Genomic DNA, 24,675 nt, shown 5'->3' on the forward strand with positions numbered 1-24,675 from the left:
AGGGAGGGGTGCCCGCCGCAGCACGCTGCACAGAGGCTCCGCACGCCATGCCCGTGCGCACGCGGCTGCTGTCCCACGCCAGGCGCCTGCCCAGCGCAGCCGCAGTGACGTCCACGTAGCGTCTGTCCTTCCAAAACGCTTCTCTGGAGACTTCTTTAATTCACTACCAAACGGCTGTGGGACATGGGGAAATCAGTGCCAATAAACAACCTGGCAATAGGCTTCCCCTGTTTCATCCCAGGTACAAGACGCCTCTGGGGGTCTCTCCTGACCCCGCTCCCATCCCTGCGATGGAACGGAAACCCTTACCCTTACGTTGTGGGTAAGATCCCTTAAGCCTACAGATATCCTAACAGTGCCTCAGTAGGATTTCAGGACGAAGGATTTTATTTTCTCTGACAATCCTGAAAATATTCCACCTTTCCTCACTGTAACCATCTCAGAAATCAGGGCAAATTCTGTCGTTAAAGGTCTGGGCTGTAAACCAAAGAAGCAGCTGTCTCTATTTTCCCTCAATGCCCTATTCCTCCACTCAAAGCTTTGGATATTTTGTTGGATTATTGTGCCTTTTTGTTGTGAGCATGGCTCTGCTAAATCATTACACACAGGAGCCTTTAGCAGCTTTCTTGCCACTTCAGGTTATTCATCTGTACATTTTACTACAACTTAAGTAGAGAGATGGGCAAGATATTATGACATTTAGTTCCCTGGACTCCCCACATTTCCCCAAGGGAGGTGATATGAGTTGTTAGAGACAGACACTATTAAAATCAAGTGCACCAGAGAGGAAATATCTTCAAATGAGAGAACTACTGGTGCATACAGAAGGGGGAAAAAAAAAAAAGAAAGAAGAGAGAAGTAAAAAAAGAAAGATGAGAGACACACATGAGATCACAGAAGCTATCAGTACCTGGACTCAGAGGGGAAGGGAGGAGCAGCAGATGGGAGAGAAAGATGATTAATACTGGTCATTAATCAGAGGAAACATTTGTTTGGGATAATCTTCTATTAGCTATGATAATATTTGTGCAAGCAGATGCAGTGAAAATCACACTGAACATCATGTTACATTTGCCTCCCCTGCCCACAGTGCTCTCCCGAGGGACTGGAGAAGGATCCAAGACAAATGAACCCACAGTACCAAGAACCAGCTGGGCAAGGTGGGGGAAATTTTCCACACAACAGATCATTCTTAGGTGCTTGAAATCAGTTTTTTTAGAGGGTATGGGCAATAAGGCTCTTTTTGTGGAAACCACTCAAAGCTAATCCCTTTACTGCCTCTTGGTGACTGCTCCAGATGTCCCCAGCCATATTCTCCAACGGCACGTGGCTTGAGAAGTACTGTGGTGCTCACTGCCCGCAGGTACTGTCTCTATAATTATACTAAATCGTGGCATGCAAAGCCCATGGGTCCATCTCATCTGACAGTGTGCTCAGCCCACGCATCACATCGTGGTCCCACAAGTACCTGTGCTGGATCGGACCATCTCTGTCCCAACAACATGGCCCAGCAGGTCATACTGGTTCAGGCGAGATCCACCCTTTGCTACTTCCACTGATTTATCCTTCCCCAGTGTCCAGGTGTAGATCACTTCCGTCTTTGTGTAGGCATCTGTGGAGGAGAAAGAAGAATGAGGCTTGTGCTTCTGCCTGACCTAAAATATACCAAAATGAGCCTGTAGCCAAATTAATCCCTGCTGTGCATTCCTCAGAGCCACATGGCTGAGCACAGCCAAGCATGGCCTGAGACCAAGGCAGTTCAGCAACTGTTAAATCAAATGAGCAAGAGGGAGCCGGGGTTTTCGGAAGGGAGCTGGAAGAGGGGGCAGAGCACTGTCATTGAGAGACACGCTGTCCCCTTGACATGCTGACTCTGCAGGGGCTGGCTCCAAGCAGAGAGAAGATAGGAAGGCATGGAGACCAGCAGGCTAGGGCAGCAGGACAGCCACAGCCCTGCCCTGCCAGGGACCGGGAGCCATGCTGGCAGCAGCTGGCAAGAAAGGCTAAATGCAAATGGGGTTGAATTTCAGGTTAAGGAGAAAAAGTTAAAAATATTACCCTCACTCAGATGCTTTTTCCCCTGCACAACCTTGTGTTTGCCAGCCTCCAGGCCAACCCGCTGGGCAGCAAGGGAGGGAAGCGCTGAGCAAAGCCTGCCCGCACGTCACAAGGGACAGCAGGCAAGTGCCGCTGGACTGCTGCGCGGGGTCAGCGCCGGGCTCAGGGCCAGGGCATCCTCCCTGGGGCTTGCCAGTTCCCTCTCTATCCCACCTGCCCAACTCCCCATATGTAAACACCTCTCTCTAACACACACTGTCACCATCACCTTCACTAGCCTTTGTGACCAAACTCCTGCTTGTCCTTATAGCCATTCCCTTTCCCAACAGCACCCGCACACTCTTGGTTTTGCCAGTTCTATGGTATCCAAAAATTGAGACTCTCCAGATTCTATTAGGAGCTACTTCTCCCCATAATGCTTCCTGTCCATACCCACTCTGCACCAGTTTTTTAGGAAAGAACAAAGTTCACTAAAACAAGTTTTAATTCATTTTTACCACCAGCCTCTCCTATTAGGACATTAAGGAATTCTTCGGCTGGTGTCAGGTAAAGCAAGGGGTCAGGTCTACTGCAGAAATGTCTCAGCTCCTGCTTTGTGGAAGATTGTGTTCTCTGATCTTTTTAAACCAACCACTGTTACCCTGCATTGGCAAACCTGTTCAATACCAAGCAGGCGCTGTGCGAAGTTAAGGAAATGGTTTTGATGATCAGCCAATGTTTCTCAGCATGACAGTGTGCTGCCCAAGTATTTCTGATACAGACTGGCACCTCTCATCTGATGTGCAACATTCTGCCTTCCCAACCCCTCCCTCCAGCTCTCAACATGCTTCTGGAGACCTCCATCCTCCTTCCGGCTTGGCTCTGTACAGCTCTGCCAATGCTCTTCTGCCCTGATGGGCAGCACCTTCTGCTCCAGCAGCCACGCTTCACCCACTGCTACTCTCAGTCTACAAGGGAGACGTGTCCCCCGCTTCACTGCCATCGCCCCTGAGAACGCAGCCGTCGATGTATCTGGTCACCTGGGCTGGCCGTGTATCTGGTGTCACGTCAGCACGGCACACAGGCTTGGAACACCCTGAATGCCATGAAGCTGGTTTGGTTCTGCCCAATGCCTCACTTGCCATGCAGTCTAGTCCAACCCAAACAAGGACAGCTCTGACCTTTGGTGGGGCTGGTAACTTCAGCAACATCTTCTGCTAGCCTAGGCTCAGCCAGCAGCTGTACAAACGTCCTGTTCCTTGGGAACAGTTGTTCCCTGCTGCCTACATCCATCTTCTAGGGAGCACAGGGATAGGTAAAGCCATCATCTTCACTGCTCTTGGTCCAAGGAATGGTGCAGGTGGGCAGCTGAAATGCCGGATATGCTTACTTCTCCTGAAAGCTCTCTGCCTTCCCCCTCTGGGTGGCTGCCATGGCAGCGTAGGAGGCCACTGATAGCCATTCAGGTTGTGGGGATCACTGGAAGGCAGTCACTGAGGCAAACTCAGGCCTTGGCATTGTCCTTCTATTTGCAAATCTGACCCACTCGAAGCTTCTTGCAAATGAGCAGGTTCCAGCTGTTGAGGTGGGAACACCAGCTTAATCGTACTCCAGCACAGCAGAGGTGAGCTCAGATGCTATGCAGATGGGTGCTTAAAGAAGACCGTACTCATGTTAATCAGGGACAGCTCTCTCAGCTGATTGTGTCAAAACTCTCATCATTCAGAGGCCAAATCAGTATAAATACCCAGAACCCCAAAGGGTGTTCCAGCAGACATATGCACATTAGTATCTTTTCCTCACCAAGAAACACACTAAGCAATGAGATGTGGAGTAATCTGCCTCCCTGCAAGTCTTGTAATAATCCCAGAGTTTAGGTCTGAGGTATGAGATTTTATATCCCCCCCTCACAAGGTCAATTAACATTAATAATTCATCCTTCTCTAAGGCTTGCTATTTTACTTACTGGCCTTAGTGATCTCTTGTGGCAATGAGCTCCACATTTAATTAGGTGCTGCCTAAGAAATAACTTTATTTTAGTAGTTTTGAATAACCCAGTTCTATGGATGCATTTTTTCATGAAGCAGAGGAGCAGATGCACATGATAAACATGATTTCTTTTAGTGTCAAACTTTTCAACTTTCTCCTTAGTTAACTCCCAAATGGCTACTGAAAGGAAGTATCGGTTTAGAAAGGCTGGGAATTCTCTGTTTCCTTAGCGTCCAAAAGGGAGATCAGTGGTGAGGGCTCATTCTTTAGCTGGAAGTGGTAACCCTTCCATCTAATGCAGACACAGACTGAGAGTGGTGCTCAGTTCTTTGGACCTGGAGGACACTCCAGGCGGAGTGGGACTAGGAAATTTATTTCACATTATGGTGAACCAGTGGCTTGGAATTTGGTACCCACTCACTTTTCAGGAAAACCAAAAATTTAACTTGAATACAGGAGAGAAGAGGGAATTTGTTCCTAGGCAGGGCATGGGAAGCCCAGGCAGATGAGCAGCTCCAAGCCTGGGAGCCTGGGAGCAGCTTTCAGCTCACCAGCATCCTGCAGATTTTCCCTAAACAAGTACCCTTGGGTGTTTGGACTGAGATTCCCAGAGTTTCCAAGCCTTTTACTTGAGAGCAGCCTGCCTGACAGACCAAAGAGGAGCAAGGCGTTTGTAAGCTCCATTGGAGCATGGAGCCACAGCAACCAGAGTTTTCAGGCTCTCCCCAGACTGGCAGGAGTCACGCAGGGAGGCTGGACAGGACACCAGGCAGCAGACACCACTGCTATCTTCCCAAATTTATCCCACCAGGATCACCTTGTGATGAAAGACAAGTGCATGAGTTTTCCACCAATGCCGGCCCGGCTGCAGAGGCCAGCCCTGCCCGTCGAAGGCAATGGGAAGCTGCTCTTCCCACCTCCCTAGTAAACTTACAGTAAAACCACAGGTGTCTAACCCATTCTGTGAGCCTGACTTGGCCACAGATTTGCTTCCTGGCATTTCTCATGATGGTAGGAATTGCATGTATGAGACACCAGAAACAAATATTTGGTCACATTATCATTAGCAATAACCAGTAGCACTGTTACTGAAGTACTGGAAAACACTAGCCAGGCAAAGGACTGTTCTGTAGCTCTTTACCCACCTCCTTCCAGAGGCTGATCAGGGTACTTACAGCTCCCGAATTTCAGCGGGCAAGCATGCACATCCATCGGGAAGTCCTCCAGGTGCATGGGGCACTCTGCGTGAATCGTCAGCCTACAAGACAAAACACAGGGCATGATAGCAAACGCGGCTGTGGTGGCTGCCACCTCGCCCTTCTGCCACGGCGCCTGTGCCCTGCATCCATCAAAGGCGACCGAGGCCAGAGTGTGGTCACTAGCCTCCCGGTCTCCAGGCAGAAGGCCATCAGCTGTGGAGAGAACAGCAGGCACACAGATCTGGCCACCTTTCCCATTGTACAAACTCAATCCTACCGACTGAGTTCATCTTTATCCGGTCAGCGCAATCAGCAAGTCTGCCAAAGCCCTGCGTTTGTTCACGCACCGTGCACAGAGAGCTCATTAATGCCTGGGGCCATGGACCATGCTGGAAGCAGAGGGAAGGGGCTTCCAGGGAACATGGCCTGTTCTTCCCAGTGGTCTGGAAGGAGCCAAGGGCTGGCAGATGGTTCAGTCAGGAAGCCCAGCACCACTGGCACTTAGAGCCACGAAGGTGTTGCACCAACACACCCCTGTGCACGTAGGGCACCTCACCCCACCTGCCCCAGCTTTTCCCTCGCCGGTGGCACTGCAGAGGATGCTGTGGGCAGACAAACAGCTGCCTGTCCTGGGGCTGCTTGGTGGGGGGTGCAGGACAACATGTGCACTCCACCAAATCCCAGTAGGATACCTCCTCAGGAAGCGGTTTTGTGAGGGAGGCGCAACCATAAAAGCAGCGTGCTGCAGAACGAGGGGTCAGGTATAAAAGGATCTGTTCTAAAAAGCTCTAAAAAAGGTAGCTCGAAGCTCATGTTCCTCCTGAAGTACTGCAAAGCCTGCAGCCTAGGGGGGAGAGCCAGGAGAGGTGGCTTCCCAGGAGACGTCTAATACAATCTTCTCTGAAGGGTCCGTTTGTAGAAAAAGGGACGCACTTCTGATGGCTCAGCAAAACAACAAATAAACCACGACAGGAGCAACAGGCAGATGCAAAGGGCAAATGCACAGACCTAAAGCTGAAGGTGGCCTGTGCAAAACTCAGGTCAAGAAGCACGGTGGAAAGCTTCCTTCAGACGGAAAAACGTTCAGGTAACATTATTCTTCATACAAAATAATGATGCTTAGTCAAATGCAAAACAAACCCTGAAAAACATAAAGGGTTCAGATTTTGTTTGTTAAAAGTAAAGAGGGGAAAAAAAGAAAGGAAATAAAAATAAAGGTTATTTATTTCAGGGGGACAAACCTTAAATGACTCTACAAAAAAAAAAAGGACTGTTTTTTAAACTTGGCATAAAAAGAAACTGGTGAGCAAAACCAAGTACTTGACAAATCACTCTAAAAACCCCTGTGGGGGAAACAAAGCAGAAGCACCGTGTCTTGGAGGAGGCTGGCGATGTCTGAGGCTGCAGTGACGGGGGCAGCAGGCAGCACATGGTGCTGCGACAGGCGGCACCTGCGCTGGGGGCAGCAGCACATCCCCGCACAGCTCCTCCATCGGCTGCGAGCGCAGCCCAGGCTGTGCTCAAAACTCGCTGCCAGCTGAGAACTCACTCTGCCAGGTGAGGAAATGAACCTTGCGATTTCAGACCCACATCCAGCCTTGTCTGCTGCTTTTAGAGGGTCTAGGAAAGCTGGCGTCCCCGCGAGGGACAGGCAGAGGCATTAAATCAAGAAGTGGAGGAGCAGAGCTGGAAGCTGCTGTAACTTCGATGGGGCAGGGCTGGGTGGCAAAAACCCTCCTTTGTGACCCAGAGCCACTGCAGTGCCCACAGCAAGGGTTTAAATCCCATTTAAACCAGCCTTTGGGAATATCTGGGAGGTGACCTTTTAGAATCATAGAATCACTGGGTTGGAAAAGACCTTAGAGATCATCCAGTCCAACCGTATCTGTCCACCACTAAACCGTATCTCTCAGCACCTCATCCACCCGTCTCTTAAACACATCCAGGGATGGTGACTCCACCACCTCCCTGGGCAGCCTGTTCCACGGTGCCTGTTTTGTCACGGTGGTCACAGTGCCTCAGAGCAGATCGCACCATGGGGAAGTCTAGGCCTTTTCCTTGGATGAACTAGCATGGGAAAGCGGTGAGGTTCCTGCAGACCTTCTGAACCCTGCCCCACAACGTGGTTCCTTCTGAACCCTGTCTCACAACGTTTTGGTGGCACCTCCCTGCTCCTTAATGCAACAGCAGCACGTGTTCATTTCTGCTTTCAGTGCCAGGTGACACTGACCTGTCTCCACTGGGCACATCCACCACACTGTGCCCCAGGAGCTACCCCATAGGGGGAAAAAGTCCCTATAAAAGCAACTCCCCCACTCAGGACGGGTTCTGTCCTGATGAACAGCTCTTGGCTATCCAGTGTCAGCAGGATGCGGTCCCCGTACGTCCCGTGGGGACTGCCTGCACTGATGCCTGAGCCGTTGAGCCAGCATTCCTTCTGGGGTCCCAAGGGCTCACAGCCCAGCCGCGGCTCATGCAATGCTCCATGCTCTGGCCAGGTTAATCACAGCGGGTTTGTTGGGTCTGTGCAGGCTGACACCACCCTCAGTGGGGGAGGCCCGTGGATACTTACCGAGAAGCACAAGACCTGGGGGAATTCAGAGCACACCACACCTTGTGGTCAGCTCCCAGCAGCTGGTGGTTTACAACTTTCATGATTCAGAGGCTGTATCCAGGCGACTGAATGTACCAGAGACCTTCTCCAAGTCTGCCAATCCTCTCTGAGGTATCCAGGCAACTGAATGTACCAGAGACCTTTTCGTCTCCAAGTCTGCCAATCCTCTCTGAATCCATGCACATGGATACGGACCACTATGTGCTGTAGTAATCATTCTGCTGACAGGTGATGATGACTGTCCTGCTTGCACTGTGTCTGGCCCCAGCTTCGCGTTCTCAGCCAATCAAAGAACCAATGTGTGTGGCCAATGTAACTTCCTCAGAAACAACTCACTCTTTCTGACCTGCTGATCTCTTCACCTCTGGACTGAATGTGCTTGTTTTACTCTAGGGAGAAGAAGACCCAATCTTCAGGACTTCAACCAAGACTCTTGGAAGTCAATGGAAAGGCTGACAGTGATTTTGACAAGCCTACAGGCACATGGTTGGAATGAGACTCCTCTGGACACTCAAAAGCCACCATGAACAAATTGATCATTTGCGCTGGTACCTCTCTTTCATAATCTGGATGAAGATCTGGATCAATACCTAAAGGGGGCCTACAAGAAAGCTGGAGAGGGAGTGTTTACAAGGGCCTGTAGTGACAGGACAAGGGGTAACAGGTTTAAATTGAAAATGGGGAGATTTAGATTGGATATCAGGAAAAAAATCTTCCCAGCGAGGGTGGGGAGGCACTGGGACAGGGTGCCCAGAGAAGCTGTGGATGCCCCCTCCCTGGAAGTGTCCAAGGCCAGGCTGGACGAGGCTTGGAGCAACCCGGTCTAGTGGAAGGTGTCCCTGCCCATGGCAGGGAGGTGGAACTAGATGATCTTTAAGGTCCCTTCCAACCCAAACCATTCTGTGATTCTATAATTAGGATTTCAAGAAGCAGGTATGAAAACCTGGCAGGAAGGTGTGGACTCTACAGCCTTGCTCCTCCTGTTCTGTTTCTTTTGTGCTGCTTTCTTCTGTCAGCTCAAAATTCACTCAGGGAGCTTCATGGTTGGCAAGCTTGTCAAGCATGTCCTCAAGGATCTCACCATTCGATTCCTTCTGTGTCCTTTCCAACTGCAATAGACTTCTTGCTTCTAAGATCTGTCAGTCATGCAAGTGAAGGAGTGTTGATGCATCTCCCCTGTCTCCCTCAGCAGGCCACACAAGACTTTTCCTTTTTACCTTCCTATTCCTTGGTTGGCTTTACTAATTACTTTATTATTCTAAAAGGCTCTTAGCTGGGTGTTCCCAAAGTTGCCTTTTCCAAAGTATCTCTCCTCAGATCAGTGCTTTCCTTCTGATGCATCCTGAACTCCCCTCTAAAAAAGGAGAAAGGCCTTTTTCATCCAGTCTTGGCTGTCATCAGCAGCCACGATGAATAAGGTTGAACGACTCAAAGGACAGCAGACTGCGGGCCGGGTGGTTGAGTGCCATTCAGAGCTGCCAGAAAGAGCAGCAGAGGGGGCCAGGATGGCAGCAGAGACCAGCTGGGCACAAGCTGGCCTTGGCCATACCCTCCTGCCCTCTCCAGGCCATGGCCAACAAGTGCAAGTGTTGTTAAGGGAAGGAGACAACTTTGTACAGATGCTGGATGACTCCCTAGGTGTGTGGGCATGCGGCAATCACATTTTAAATCTAAAGTGTGCTTTATCAGCTGAGCCAGTAGACAACAACACAATAAATCCATCAACAAACCACTGAAAAAGCAACCTAATCTGCCACTTCTCCACCTACAACTGAAGGAGATCTTAGGTCTCCTGAAATTAAATAAAAATGGAGATGCCAAATCATTCCAGCGAGACGTGCTGGTCCAGAAACAGGCATTCTTCCTGCCAGGTGTTATCCCTTGACTGAAACCTCTTCGCCTTGCCCCCGCGTGTGCTGGGGCGTGCTGGCTCCCTGTGTGCTGGTCCAGAAATTTCTGGCAGGCACAAGTCAGCATGTTCACAGGTAACGCATGAAGGGAGCCAGCTTCCCTGACGAAGGGGGAAGCAAGACAGGCATTCTTCCTGCCAGGTGTTCTCCCTTGCCTGAAACCTCTTCGCGTTGCCCCCGTGTGTGCTGGGGCGTGCTGGCTCCCTGAGGGGCTCTCCCCAGCACCAGAGTGCACGCAGTGCCGCTTGCTCCTGCTCGCCCCTCCGCATCCCTCAGCCATCTTCCACCCCCCCGCCGCAGCCTCTCTTGCACACACTCATCTTGCAGAGTGCTAATCAGCAGAGGTGTTTGGGTGAGCTGCAGAATCAATCACCGCTCAGGAGCGTGCCCACATTCCCCTTCCGCGCCGCTCCCCGCTGGCCTTCCCTGCCACCTCCTGTTGCAGGCAAAGAACTCCTCAGCACCATATGCTTTGCTTAATGAAACGTCAAAATGTCAAACTAAGAGGAATGTTTCTCGCTTCCCAGGCAATTACCACTGCCTCTCCAGCATTTGGGTAAAAGAGCCAGTTGCAGAAATCCTCATCTCTGTCCCTTACCCCGTGCGAGGCAGCTTACGGCCAGCTAGCCACGGAGGTTTGCTTCATTGCTCCCATGCCCTGATCAGGTCCAGACATCTGAATCCTGAAATGTCATTATAAAGCCTAAGCAGCATGTGAAAAATAGCCAAGCTGCCAGCAATCCCACAATCCAGCTGTTGCATCCTTTGGCTCATCTGTCCCAGGCACTAGCAATAACTTATGCAGAACTGTCTTGAAATCAAACCCCAAACTCCTCGTTTTCTCTTCACTTTGCTGGCACAATGGCACCAAAAGTGGAACATCCAGGAGAGAAACCATGTTTTTCTCTTTAAAGTCATGGGAAGTCCTTTGAACTGCTCAACACAATGGCAAGAAGCATGAATCAGGCTAAACATACCTCTCCCAGGGCTGACGGTACAACAAACCACTTCAGCTTCGTTCTCATGGTTACCGGGAGCTTAGCGAAGCCTTTGATGTGTCATTAGAGTCCCTGTCGTTACCTGCATCGTGCTGCAGGATGAGCGAGAGTCTCAGTCCAATTTCTGGGAAGCAAATGTAATAATCCCTTGGTGTATGTGTGGTACGAAAACATGACAGCACCCTGCACAGCAGAACCGACTTTGTTTATGCCAGGGATATTGCTTGAGTTTTGTCCTGATTTCTCCTCCAGGAGCTTCATTAACAACCACCGTCAGGCCAAACAGTGTTTACGGTTTAGGCTGTGTGAGAATCTAGGTTAGGTTTAATTGCTGGGGTTTGAGCTTGAAAGCCAAATTGCTTGTAGGATCCTTGTGCTGGATCTGAAAGCGCTGAATTCACTTTGCATCCTCCCCCAGTCCCTGGAGATTTCAGCCCATGATGGCAGAAATGCAGAGAGATAAGGTGATGTCTGAAGATTTCTGTCTCCTGGGACAATATCCTTACAAAAGTCTGTCTGCACAAAACGAAGCCTGGAAAACAGATCACTTCTGCCTTGGATCCACTCTGGAATCTGTAAGGCAGGGAAAAGCAGGCTGTGCAAAGCTCATCTTGCCTATCCATCTGCTTCCGCATTTAGCAGTCTGGCTTTGATCTGCTTGGGTCCATTTATGCTGTTGTCTAGGATCAGCCCAGATGTGGGATGCAGCCCGGTATCTGCCTGTCCGGACTACCCAGAGGAGCTGGTGCTGGGTCATCCCAGCTGCTGCTCTTGCAGAAGCAATGATGGTTGCACCTCCGTTGTGCAGAAGGGTTCTGCAGGCTCCAGTCTACAGCTCCCACAAGTTGCCCGCGAGTTAAAAAAAAACAGGCAGTAAAGACAACCCAACTCCTTTGCTGGAAGAGACACGGTGATGCACTGTGATTTCAAAAAGCGACCTGGGAAGCTCAGACCCCTGAGAGTGCCAAAGTAGGTAGAGGGTTGTTATCTGGGGTTCAACAGCTCTGGTAGGACTGCTCGTCTCCTGGGTGCCTTTGTACTCAGCTTCCCCTCCTGTCCTGCCTCTGCCTCACCCAGGGGTTCTCCGACCCTCCTTCCCAAGTGCTTGTGCACTGTGCTAAGGACTTCACGTTGTCTTTAGCGATACAGGTTCTCGAGGCAAAGTCTTCAGGCATGCAGCTGAATGCATCAGCCTGGCAGTTAAAGAAAGCATCCTTCAAGTGCATAACTTGAGCACATATTGTCTGGGAGCCCCTCTGACAATAACCACAAAGCCTCAACATGCCACTCCGACAGTCCCTGTGAAGAGCAGGAGAGCTCTTTAAAGCCTGGATTCAAGGAGCTGAATCCTATCGGCTGAGCAGTAAGCTCTCCCTATTTTCATATGCTTCAAGGCCAGGAAGAACCAGAACTATGTGCCCCACACAGTTTGAGCCGGAGAGAGAGACTGCTGCAGCAGTTTCTGTCTGTACCTTATGTAAATCCACGCACAATTCCCACTTCGTTGTACTCCGGTCTGACACCAGCACTTCGAGGCCCTACCTGGGCTTTTGTGAACTCCCTGGATCTCGTAGGAGCTCCACAAACAAGACTGCAGAGGCAGGGCTACATAATGAAACTGTGTTCCCTGTGCTCTCTAAGGCAGCCGGAGCAGCAGGGAAGAGGCGGAGGGATCACTAATATTGTCCCTTCCTCGGCAGCCAGAAAGAGGGGAATAGAGAAATGCAATTTTGTGCTGCAGTGGCAAAGGTCGTCCTGTCACCCAGGCGCCAGTGATCGGATGTTTGCACCACGATGCCGCACCCATCCACGAGCGCCGTGCCGTGACTAAAGGAAATCGCTGGACGCGCAGCTCCAGCTGGTGCGCGACTCCTCGAAGCTCAGGTCAGTGATAAAGAGGCTCTCTCCGGGAGCTATAAATATTGTCACACAGGTGTAATTTCACTGGATGCATGTGTCAGAGTTGCTGTTCCACCAGAGCAACTTCATCTATAAATGTAAGCCTGGACTAAGAGAAGTTGGCTTTCACAGCAGGATAAATAGCAGGAGACAGGCCTCTAATTGCACATCAGCAGAGCCGATCCCTCAAGGATATTGGCTGGCACAAGGCAAAGGAGTAGGGTATGTCTCAGGAGTCAAACTGCATGGCAATGTACCTGTCTAGACTGAGCCTGCAAGGGATCACCCCAACAGCCTCCCCTCGTCCAGGGGAAAGTCCCAAATCTCTTCCAAGGCAGCAGGACAGAGCATGCCTCTTTGGGATTTGCACTTCGCTGCATGTCAGCTGTGTGGGGCTGAGACTGGCTTTGTGGTCCTGCTCCTTCCTTTGAGAAGGACACACGTGCATGCCCCTGGGCATGGGGGGGAACAATGAATGTGCTACTTGGACATGAAACGTGAGTCTCCTTCCACCCCTTTCCTTGAAGGAGGTTTCAGAGCACTTAACAAGGGAGGGTGATACCATCATTGTTTCACTGTGCGATACAACACATGGCAAAAGGTCTCACATCCAACCCTCAACCTTTGGGTATCTCTGAGTGGGGTCTTCTCTTACAAAGCCTTAAAAGTACATTTAAGGGGAGAGAAGCACACCGAAGGGAGGCCCAGACCTCCCCCTCCCCCTCTACTTCTTTGGGAGATAACTAAACTGAAGGATGTGTTGAACTTATTTTAAAAATCCCATGACTCCATTTTCTTCAAGAAACTCATTCCCAAGAGCCTCGTGATGCTGCCACCCTGGCACCTGCCCAGCTCTAAACAGAAAAGTACATCCAACACTTTCTTGGTCACACAAAACTTGCTGAAGCTAATGGCTGTTTGCTGAATAAAGAAGAAGTGAAATGATATAAAAGCCCTGAAATTGAGTCCTTTTTGTGCTGTCTTATGCCAGTAGCTCCCATAATATTTTACCCTCAGACAATGATGCAAACGGGGGGGAGTGTTAGTCATCCACACGCAGGTCAGAGAGCCGGGAGCAGAACCGAGCCCTTAAGACAAGCTGGGCTTCTCCCTTCATTTACCCCATCTGCCTCAGTAACGTGAGATCACTGATGTGTGGAGACCTAAACCCCCAGGGCACTGGCAAGATTAGCTCATGTTTGAGAACTGCTGCAGAAAAGCAGAGCATTGTTTATCGATGTAGGCTGTAAAACTTGCTGACACTATGCAGATTCACAGCCAGCTTAACTATGAAATTCTGTCTGGTCCTCAAAAAACAGAGGTGAAAGGGCAGCATCTCAGCACACAGAATCCACAGTGAAGCTTGGGATTAGTTAGGATTGGCTTGAAGATGAAGGCAGAGAAGGTAAATTTTGAAAACAAAGATTTACACCTTTCCAAAACCAACTCAGTACCTTTCTTGTGCATCTGTGAGTAGCTTGTTGTTTCATTTATAAGCCCATTCACCTCAAAAAGCAAATGAGTACGTCAACTGTAGGTACAAACATTATTTACGTGGGTGAATAACTTACAAGCATGCTGGAATATCTGAATAGTTCCAGAACAAATGTACAATTAACCCAATGGCATTTCTCTTCATGCTCTCCACCTGGTGCTGCTTAGTGATAAATGTATGTACCAGGGCTGTTCTTGAGAAATTCAGAGGAGATGACTGCCCAAGCATGGCTCTCCAACAACGACTTGTGGTTTAGAAGGAAGACCCCAGTTGTTGGAGCTCACCGTGAGGTTGCACAGGCTGTATCCCTGCCTGGGGTCTCATGCTGCAGGGCTACCTCATGTCCGGGGCTCCCACTGAGAGCTGAGCTGAGGACAGCATGGGCTGGGTTAATCTGAGAACTTCCAATGGCCTCTTCAAACCAGGCACCTCCAAAGCACAGATTTTAATAAACTAGTGATTTATTTTTTTTCCTAATGATGTGCACTGATTACACGGAATTGGGTTTTTCATTCCATGCAGTAGAGAAAAAAAACGGCCCAGGAGACACAAACGTACCTCATGGTGTACAGGAGGGTGCCGTTGTCGACCAGGCGCAGCAGCTTGTTGGGTGTTGTCATGTTGTGGGCAACAGATTTCTTCCCGTTGTGGAAGAAGGTATCAGGAGTCCAGATCTTACTGGCCAGCAGGTTGTTCAGGGGAAGTATTTTCATGGGACCATCAAACTTCAGTCTTTCATCTCTCCAGGATTGCCGGAAAAAGACATCAATAGTGTATTCCTTTGTGGAGAAAGAAGAGAAAAATCAGTTTTGTTTTGCTCAGCTCTTCATTGGAAACAAGCTGCTTCAAGAAATGGTAAATCTCTTTCGTCATTCAGCACACTGTGTTTCGGCACAGCTGGCTGACACGAAGCGTTATGCAACAAGAAGTAGGGATTAACGGCAGTGGAGGAATCTGTGGAGGACAGAGGGCATTTACCCCATTCTATATGATGACATACACATATGCCAAAATGAGTCGATCAGTGTTTCTGCCCACTGCAGACAAGCTGCGGTACAGCCTCGAGTGGCCAGTCCTGAGGTAGCCCTGCTCCACCACCCCCTTCATCCAGATGTTTCAGGGGAGCGAACCAGTGTGTGCAGCTACATGGGAATTGTAAAAGGCAAAAATAAAGTTTCTGGAGATGGAATGTGGCCAGGATGTCGGGGCAATTAGAAGTCATCTCTGAAAATGTGCAGCCTCAGAAACTCCTTGACCAAGCAGCAAAGTTGCTCCACAGCCACCTCAAGGCGAAATGACATCAATCTGCCCGGTGCCTGGCATAAGGGACTGCTGCTCCCTGTGACCTGAGCCACTGCGTGTTCTCTGAGGGTCCGTCGCACTTGAGGGACAGCCTTGGGCCCATCAGCATCAGCTGCACCACTGCTCACCTCTACAACACACGCCTCCTCCTTCTAACGAAGGATCTCATGAGCTGACGAGGCTTTCAGAGAGAGAAGGGGGATTCGGAAAATCTGTCTGTCCCAGCTGTTCTTCCCCTGCTGCTGAAGATCCAGTGTCTTTATTTATGAGTGCCTGCAGGCTGCAGGACCAACTGAACTTATCACTGTGAGTGATTTCTTTCCTGCAGCTCTTCTCAGCAGCATCTCAAAGCTGCTGCGCATCAGTTTCCTACAGGTCATGGAAATTACTACAGGTTTTGCAGCAGATGGCACCTGAATGCAAGCGTCTTGGTAAAGAAATCCATCCCTGCCCCCTGGCCACAGAGCCACTCCTGCTCACGTGTGAAGTTTCTGCGGCCTGGCTGGGGGAAGGAAAGAGATCCTACATTCCCACAGTCTCTGCCCTGTACAAGATATTCTGTCCTTTCACAGAAGTGATCTTCACTTTGTGGTTTTAAGCACAGTAAAGGGATAAAACCAAAGGAATGAGCCTGCGTGCAGTCTCAGGAGGTAGGTTTGGGCAAAGTCCTTATCAGGAGAAGAGCTACCTTATTCAGAACTCCCTGTTCCTATAAAAACAAACACACAAACAAACAAACCAAAACCCACAACAAGACAAACAAAGAAGCAGAACTTTTACAGCAACTTCCCAGGCCCTGTTTTCCTTCTTTTATGCTAGGGAATCATCCCTGAAAAAAAGAGAAATTATGCTCAGACTCTGCCCCTTTTTTATATACTTGTTTCCATGAGAGCATCAGTCTCAAGTCTTCCTTTCCACGAGGCACACTTAGTTGTGTGTTATGCTCATCTTCGCCTTACATGAGTGACCAAAAGCATCAAGACTGAGTCTGCCTCCGGAGTCCACCAAAGGATAAAACTCCCTTGAACTTTCCCTTTTTTCAGTTTCCCAGGGACTGAGGCAAAGCTACAAGAGCTCACTACCAAAGATTCAGGTGTATGTCAGGTCCTATTAGGCTCTACTTTCCAAAGCAAACTGAAAGAGAGATCAGAAGTCCCTTGGAGCATCTCGGGGAAAAGGTCTACACGTCCTCCTCCACGCTTAGCAACCAGCTGCTCTCCTCCGCTCTGCGCCGCAGCTTTACCTGCCTCTACTCCATCATCATAATTACAGTCTCTGCCTGCATCACGATGCGCAGGAGTGGCTCTCTGCCGCGTGAGCAATGGCTGTGGGAGGGACGGGAGCGACAGCACCAGGCAGATGTGAGCAGGGAAGGAGGGACATCCCCACTCCCCAGATGAGAGGAACCACTGCAGAGAACAGGCTCTCCCCACGCTTCCCGAGGAGATGGGGCTTCTCTCTCTCACGTTTCCGAGTGCGTTCAGCACCAGAACGGCACGCTGAAACACATTCGCTATGCATTTGTAAAATGCATGGAACGTGAAGGGGAAATAATTTATTATTCCTTAACTATCTTCCTAATTTTACATTCGTTTTGTCAAATCACATTGCAGCGACTACCTTCCTCTTTTCAGTACCTCATATTTCTTCTTCACAGTTCATTATACACACTCCCTTAATCAAATATGCTCCACCTTGGAAGTAATTATCAGATACTCCCCAAGGGCTAAGATTGCTGAATATATTATGGGTCTCCGCTGCAGCGGGAAAGCAAGCGAGATAGAGAGGGAACTCAGATGAGAGTAATACTCTTGGCTACACGGACATCAAGTTAACTTCGAACCCTGGAGGGACTGCTCTGTCCACAACACCACGGGGTTGTGCTGCGGGGCCAGTGCCTCAATGAAACACAGAGGTTTTATTCTCCCCCGACTCCTCCGCTTTGCCAGCACAGGGCTGTCGGTGGGACAGCTGAAGAGATGTTCATAGCCACGTGAGCACTGAAAATGAAACTGTCCCTGCTCCGGAGGGGCTGCAAGAGCCGCAGGACACCGCTCGTGCCTGACCCAGCTGGTGAGAGCAATGCCTGCTCCCTCTCCCAAAGCAGGCTCCCCTCAAGGCCAGGACTGCCCGCTGCTGCCCGGGGCCATGCCCGCACCGGGTCACCCCTGGGCCTGGGCGCGCAGGAGGGTCTCAGCCCTGAATGCACGGCTGTCCCCACGTGGCACCCTCGGACAGCCGAGCACCCATCGACAGCCAACTCTCCTCTGTGCGCCCGGGTGTGCGCGGAATACGAGCTCAAGAAACGCTGTTGAGAAAGCTCACCATTAATTATGTTCCACAGTCCTGTTTTAATTAGAAGACAAACTGTTGTGGGAATACAAGCCTAAATTCAGACCTCAGGCCTTTTCACTAATAATATTCCCTGAACATGTCAAAATACTGCAATCAGTTCACTCTTTCTTTTTTTCTTTTTTGCCTCCCTTCTGATTCAAGCACTAAGGACAGTTTGATGGTGAACCGTTCCCTCCTGGCACTGCCACCAAAACAGGCTGGATTCTGGCATCCTCCCTCTTCCCAGAGAGCACCCTCCACACAGTCAGGTCAAGGGAAGCCGGCTACAGCGAAGGTGTCTGTCACAGCACGCAACGGGTGGAGTGTGCTACGTACAGGTCTCAGTCCACGGGCAGACCTCCCCATTTCGTTAGGCTGCACTTGTAGGAAAGAAAAAGACCCTAAAGCCTGCAGCGTGCCTGAGCAGTGCAAAGGCATCGACCCCCCAAAGCTGCACTATCGGTTGGTTTCTGGAGGCCCGCGCTGCCTGCAGAAGATGATGTGGTGCGCTCCTGCCCAGCAGCAGCTGGGATGCTTGCTTGCGTTCTTGTCATGCAGGAAAATCCCACTTTTGCCCAGACCGTCCAGTGACGGGGGTGGGACACATTCACTGCGGCTGCAGGAGCCATCCCTCCCCGTGAGGCGACCAGCCAGCGGCACCTACCATATCTGTGTCGGAGACAGGGCCGAAACTTGTCACGTAAATGTCCGTCTTGACTTCCGTTACGCTGTCTGGGACCAAAAAAAAAAAAAGGGAAAAAAGGAATTAAAGAACTGAATTTTCTTGTACAGGGAAACGTTTGTTACGTGGTGGGTTGTCCTGCCAGCTGCCCCCCCCAGCGAGCCCTCAGCAAGCCGGCACCATGCTCTCTGCTGTGCCCTGAACAATGGCCGATTTTATCGCTGATAATTGGACAAATTCATCTCTGATGTAGCTCTGCTGCTTTCCACACTTACACCGAGGATGAATACATCCCACACAGCCAGACAATGCGTGTTTACAAAACGCGTGCGGCCACGCGATGCATAACGCGGTGCAGATCCCCGCGTTTTCAACGGAGGTAAGCCCTGCTGCTTTCAAACCCCTTTTAATCTGAAATCCCTTTGTGTCTCCCAGCCTGATAAACAGCCTAGCAATGTTCTACCAGTTTTAGGAAACCCTTTACAGCTTCAGGCTTATCTGTATATAAAAAGAATCAATATTCTGATTGCCTTTTACTGCCACCGTGTTTGCTGTTCTCCTAAGTGCCTTGCTCCTGGCAAGCGGCTGCTCTCACAAAGCCGCTACTTGCCTGCATCACACCCTCCCCTGCATCCCAGGCTGCACCCCCCTCACGGACGCTAACAGCAGCTCCACTGCCCCACAAAACCACAGAGACCCAGCTCCTGCCCCCAGTGCTAAAACCCAGGGGCAGTCTTAGCCCCATGCCTCCAGGGAAAGATAAACCGAGGTGCTTTGCAGAACACGGCCACCAGCAGGTATTATTCATGCCTGACAGCACATACAGCTCTCATCCTTGTGTTCATTATGTTTTCAGCGTGTTTCCTAATTGAAATCTCTACTGATGTCCCATTTTGCAGGGAAATCAAGGCACAGTGATTTGCCAGATTCATGGTCCCACGCTCTACCCACTGGGTTGTACTGAAAAAGGATGGATAAGGTGCCCTGAGTTGAGCACTACATTACCATAAATCTTCACCACTTTAGGGACAGATCAAGCCATTGTGCTCCTTTTGTATGGCATTATCTGGCTCAGAGCTGCTTTCTCAAGGAAAGAGCCAATTTAGAGCCCCAAAGAAGAGTTCATGTTTTATGCATAGTACCCCATTTTGGCCACTGCAGCAGCTTTGCAAGTAGCCTGGATGGCCTATTGCTCAATTCAGTTATGGAAATCCTTCTGTCCCCTGACAGCTATTTTGCAGTCCTATAAAGCCTACTTTTGTGCTTATAAGTTTTGTATCCAAAAATAAGATAATGCATTCTGGCAGGGTTTTCTCCTTAATGGCTAAAATATACATATAGACGTCTTTAGTTACTATGCCTGGAAAGCTCCTGATGCAGCCTATGGCTGATATTAGTGTGATATATAAGTAACCCCTGATCTCGTCTTGATGTGATAAAAAGAAGGTTAAAGAGAAATGTGTATGTGGTACACTTCCTGAAACACTCAGAAGCCAATGAGACATCATCCTGAACAAAATGAGTTACTAGTTTAAGTAAGACTTAAACATTCTTGCTGTCTCCCTCCAAACAAATCCCCAGATGAGACACACAGAGAAGCAGAACATGAAGTGAAGCGAGGCTCTTCCTGCTAACACATGGTGAGAAAAAGCGAATTAGGTTTTCGAGAAAACACAAACTCTTTCTCCCCTCCCCTCCTCCCTTCTTGGCATTCAGCTTGTCCACGGCAACAATTCACAGCCACGGTTGACCAGGATCCGTGGCCGCCCATGGGCAGAGGAGCCAGCCCTCGTGAGGTGCAGAATGAACTGCCCCCTGCACCTCGGGGGGCAGAGGGCAGGGGTCCATGAAAGGACCCATGCTTTACAATGTGATCCTCAGGGTCCAAGCATGAGGGAAGGGATCAGGAAGTGATGAGGAGGTTTGGACCCCTTTTGACACAGAATCCTGCCATCTTTACACGAGCCTTTATGTCCTTTCATGCTGTAACCTGGCTGGCACAGAGCTCCAGAACCCCCTTCCTGCCCCTTCAATCTACTGGCAAGTCCAATCAAAGATAATGCCATTAATAAACACCATTATTTGATTAATATTAATTATTAATTACAGCCCAGGTCTGAAGAGGATCCCCCATCTCCAGACTGCAGACGTAGCCCCACGCAAACTCCGTGGGACCACTGTGGGCCTGCAAGGCAGAGCCTGGTGCAGGGGCGAGCTGGGGGCTGGCTCGGTCGCTGGGCTATTGATGTCCCCCAGCACTTAGAAAAATGCGCGCCCTGCACCTTTCATGGCAAAAGCCAGACTGAATTTTCCCTGTTAATATGTGCTCCTAAGGGCAGGATTTGGCTGTGATCCGAAGGGATTTCTGAAATTGAATCATTGCTACGCAAGCAGGGATTTCAGCAGAGCTGGGAAATCCAGAGATAAGTAAAACACCAGCAGAACAGGGTGAGCTCCAGCCTCTGAGATTCGCTTCCTTCATGATCTTACAGCCCAAGAGCATCTGCACTGCTTGCAGCCCTGCCTGAGCTCATCAGCTCCGCGATGGTGAGACCTTCTCCTCCAGAGAAATCAGGAGCTACTCAGCCAGCCTCCCGGCTCCTTACCCTCACACTTACCCAACCGGAGCCTGAACAAGAAGAAACTGCATCTACTTTTGCAGCAAGAGAAAGCTGAAAGAGAAATATCTCCTGCTTCCACTCAGAGACATGACAGGGAAATCCTCACCTCCTCAGTCACGCTGCAGCTTGGCTGTCTTGCCCAGTTCTCACCACAGATTTAATAAGGATGGGTACAGTGGAGGATTAAGCACTTTCCCTAGACCTTTTTACAGAACATTAAACGGCAATTTTCCTTTCCTAGCATCATCCTTCCCTCTGACTCAAACCTTTTCACATGCACAAATGAGTTGAACCTTCAAGCCTCTACTGGGGTGGCAGGAGAATGCTGCCTGTCCTGTTTTACAGCTGGGGGCACAAACAGGGTTCAGGTAGAAAGCCAAGGACCAGAGCCTAGCTCCAGCTGCCCTAGAACAGCTGGGTATTGCTCTTGGCACGCTGCTCCAGTACCCTCCTGCCACGTTGCTGAGCCTCACCGTGCCCCAAGCTGCTGCCACCTGGGGACCAGGAAAGCAAAAAAGACCCTGAGGCTGACACAAACCTAGAACAGTAAGAGTTTTTCAGGTTCGACGTTTGAACGTGGGCAGAACTTAGAGACCCCAGTGGCATGCCATGTTCCCAACCCATTTTTCGGAGGCTGATTTCCTTGTCTGGGGGCTTTTCCCATTCACAGGCTCAGCTTATTCCCAAGCTTTGGCACAACTGTGTTTCTAAAACCATCTGGAGCAAGTGTGTGTGCAGGAACAGGGTGCTGTTGATCGATCAGAGCTGCCCTTTCTCCCACAGGGTAGAAAGCCGTGTCCCTGCCTGCCAGGCAAGGCTGCCCGCTCAAACCCCCACAGCTGGGCACATCTGCAATGCAAACGTACACCAAGAGCTGGAGCATCCCCTCCCACAGTGTTACCATGGCACTCCCTACACCTGCCTGCTCTTTAGAAGCTACCCTTCTCCTTCTCCAAGCGCTTGCTATGCCCGACCTGGCTGCTGGCGCAGGTGATAAACATCCCCATTGGCGCTGTGCGGGGGCCGGACCCCGCTGCCCCCAGCCCCACGCCAGCAGGGTCGGTTGCTTCCCTTGTGTGTGCAGAAGTTGTAAAGCAGCAGCGGCTGCTGCTGAGGTGCTTCAGGGTTTCCACCTCACCCACCCTCCCCTGCACCCCCTCCGAGCTCCTGTGCCCCATCTTCCTGGCCCTGGCTCAAGGCAGATGCTCCCCCTTTCCCGCAATCTCCCTTTTAAGTGCTCGTGACTCCCCGGGCCCGCGAGGATATAGCTATTATTTACAAAATGACGGAGTGCTATTTTTACTTGCTTCTTGGAAGCACTAGGAGCAGGAGCAGAGCTGGAATACAAATGATGCTGCCTCTCCCCTCACCGGCTGTGGATTGTAGGGCTGTGATTATGGGAGGCAGGGGGGCACGGGGGGCTGAGGAGGCTCTTATTAAACATCCCGCTGCACTCATCAAGTGCTGCTTATTTAGGAATCTCAGCCGTAATGCAATCGACTCGGACGGTTGTGTTTCAGCTCTGGAGGTTTGCGGATGTGCTGAACGCAGTCACGTTTCTCAGGCAGGGGTTCCCAGAGGCTATGCCGCAAGTGAGCAGAAATGATGTGCCTGCATCTGAGCGCTGGAGGCTCCCGAACGATCGGCACGATAAAAACAGGGGCGAAGCCACTGCGGCTTCGTGCAGGGGATTCCTGGCTGCTGCGCTGACGTCAGGGAGGCTGCACAGCCTTATCGCGGAGATAAGCTGGATGAGCGCGGGGATGGGGACCTCCTCAAGGCTGTGCTCCGCATGGCAGTGCTCCAGCTCTGCCTCAGGGCTATGCTGGGACCTAAGGGAGCTCGGAGGTGACCAGCCTGTCTGTGCTGGTGTTTCCATGTGTGATGGCATGGCTGAGACTAGGAAGGAGGACAGTGCTGTTCAGGCTTTTCTGCCCCCAGCAGGTACAAACCCTCAGTGTGCTCCAGGCCAGCTCCTGCAGGTAGGTACTTCTGCACTGGGCTCCCTACGAACTGCTCTGGACTGCAGCCAGCCCGTCTCCCATCTCCAACAGTGGTCACAACCTAAAGAATGCATTAACAATCTGATAATGCCCCTTCACACTGTTCTAGACTGCAACCGCATTTAGCCTCTGCTCACGAGTTTCTCGGCTGTATGTTTCTCCCCTTATTCAGTGATCCTCTTCCAAGGACCTTTCCAGTGTCCTCTCAAACACACAAAATTATTTGGGAAGGACTCCCACCAGCCTGCAGTGACAGCAGTGTCACCATGAAGAGAGAGGAGACGCGGCGTAGCTGTTCCCCACGTCACGTAACCCAAAGCGAGCACGCAGGACAGGATGATGCATTACACCTAACCCAGCATCCCCGGGAAGGGAAACACAAGAAGTGGGTATGTACTACCAACTTCCACCTCACGCCTTTTCCCAAATCCTTGCCAGGCTAATTAATAAGCAGCAGAAGTCAATTTTTGCAGCTGCACACAGAAGTCTTCATTCTTTGCTTTCTCAGCCTCTCTCTTGGGGGATGTAATTTTCCTTCCAATTTTAGCCTCTGGAACAAAAGAGGCTTCCACGTCCTTTGCTACGAGCCCCCTGAGCCCACCGGAGCCGAGCCACACCACAGCCTCGGTCAGGGCTTGCCTTCGGAGGTGGCACACCACAGCCCAGCCAGAAACTCCACGCTCAGGTCTCTCCTCTCACCCTGGCAGCTTTGGGCCTATTGCACCAGGGCTGCTGCCTCTGCCAATTCCTACCTTGGTTCTTCAGATGGCCACTTAACCTGTGGTGCTGCCTTGTTTTGGGAAGTAGGAGCTGAGTGGTGTCTCCTTTCAGTAAGAAAAGAGGCACTGCAGAAGGAAGAGCACGTCTCTGGATGGCGTGGGACAGGGTTACCTCTGTGTGACTGCCCTTGGGACTGCCATGCCAGTACTGGGAGAGGACAGGGTGGCACAAGCAGAGGTGTAGGTGCCCGAGGGGAGAGGGTAACCTTGCCTCTCCCCACAGCTTTCCTTGCAGAGCAGTGAAATGCAGACATGACAGCTTCTACACCACCAAACACATGCAAGAAACCCCTGACGTAGCCTTCATGGCTGCTCTCCTGATGCAAGGCCAGCGAGACTCTCCCCCTCCCAGGAGAGACGCTTTTCTTGCATTTTTTGCTGGAGATCTCAGGGACAGCAGCACAGAGGGAAACATTCTAGTGAGCATCACTGCAGTGCTCCTCATGCCTCCTTGGCTTGTCCAGCCCAGCCAGGGGATAAAGCTGACTCCACACTGTGTTGGGGGGTGTGGGTGTGGGGGTGTGGGTGTAGGGGAGGGCCCCCAGGGAAGTTGCTGGAAGCTTCCCTGCTCCGATTCACACCCACCACTGGCCATGGCCAACGCAGTCAGCGACTGTGGTATATGATAACACATTAAAGAGGAGAAAAAACCCCAACCTGCTGGGCAGCCTGAAGGGTCAGCTGTGCCCCTGCAGCCATGGAGGGTGATGGGGGGGTAGAAACCCACCTGCAGCCCGAGGAGGACCCCATGCCGGAGCAGGGGGATGCCCAAAGAGCCCGCGACTGTGTTAAGCCCAGGATGGAGCAGGCTGG

The 24,675-nt window shown here is 50.9% G+C and overlaps 1 protein-coding gene across 1 annotated transcript in view; it reads right to left on the reverse strand.

The window, feature by feature from the left end:
• Window positions 1-1,468: 1,468 nt before the first annotated feature.
• LOC104517059 (gamma-aminobutyric acid receptor subunit alpha-3-like) overlaps window positions 1,469-24,675 on the reverse strand; it is a gene marked incomplete at its 3' end in the record, with an annotated part of 46,154 nt that continues 22,947 nt past the window's right edge. Inside the window, exons 3-6 of the mRNA XM_010161642.1 lie at window positions 18,442-18,509; window positions 14,700-14,920; window positions 5,202-5,284; window positions 1,469-1,612 (exon numbers count right to left, since the gene is read on the reverse strand). Coding sequence (XP_010159944.1) covers window positions 1,469-1,612; window positions 5,202-5,284; window positions 14,700-14,920; window positions 18,442-18,509 — 516 coding nt within the window. The remainder of the gene's footprint in view (window positions 1,613-5,201; window positions 5,285-14,699; window positions 14,921-18,441; window positions 18,510-24,675) is intronic.

Source organism: Eurypyga helias, unplaced genomic scaffold (assembly GCF_000690775.1).
Source record: "Eurypyga helias isolate BGI_N326 unplaced genomic scaffold, ASM69077v1 scaffold2970, whole genome shotgun sequence".
Classification (NCBI taxonomy): Eukaryota; Metazoa; Chordata; class Aves; order Eurypygiformes; family Eurypygidae; genus Eurypyga; species Eurypyga helias.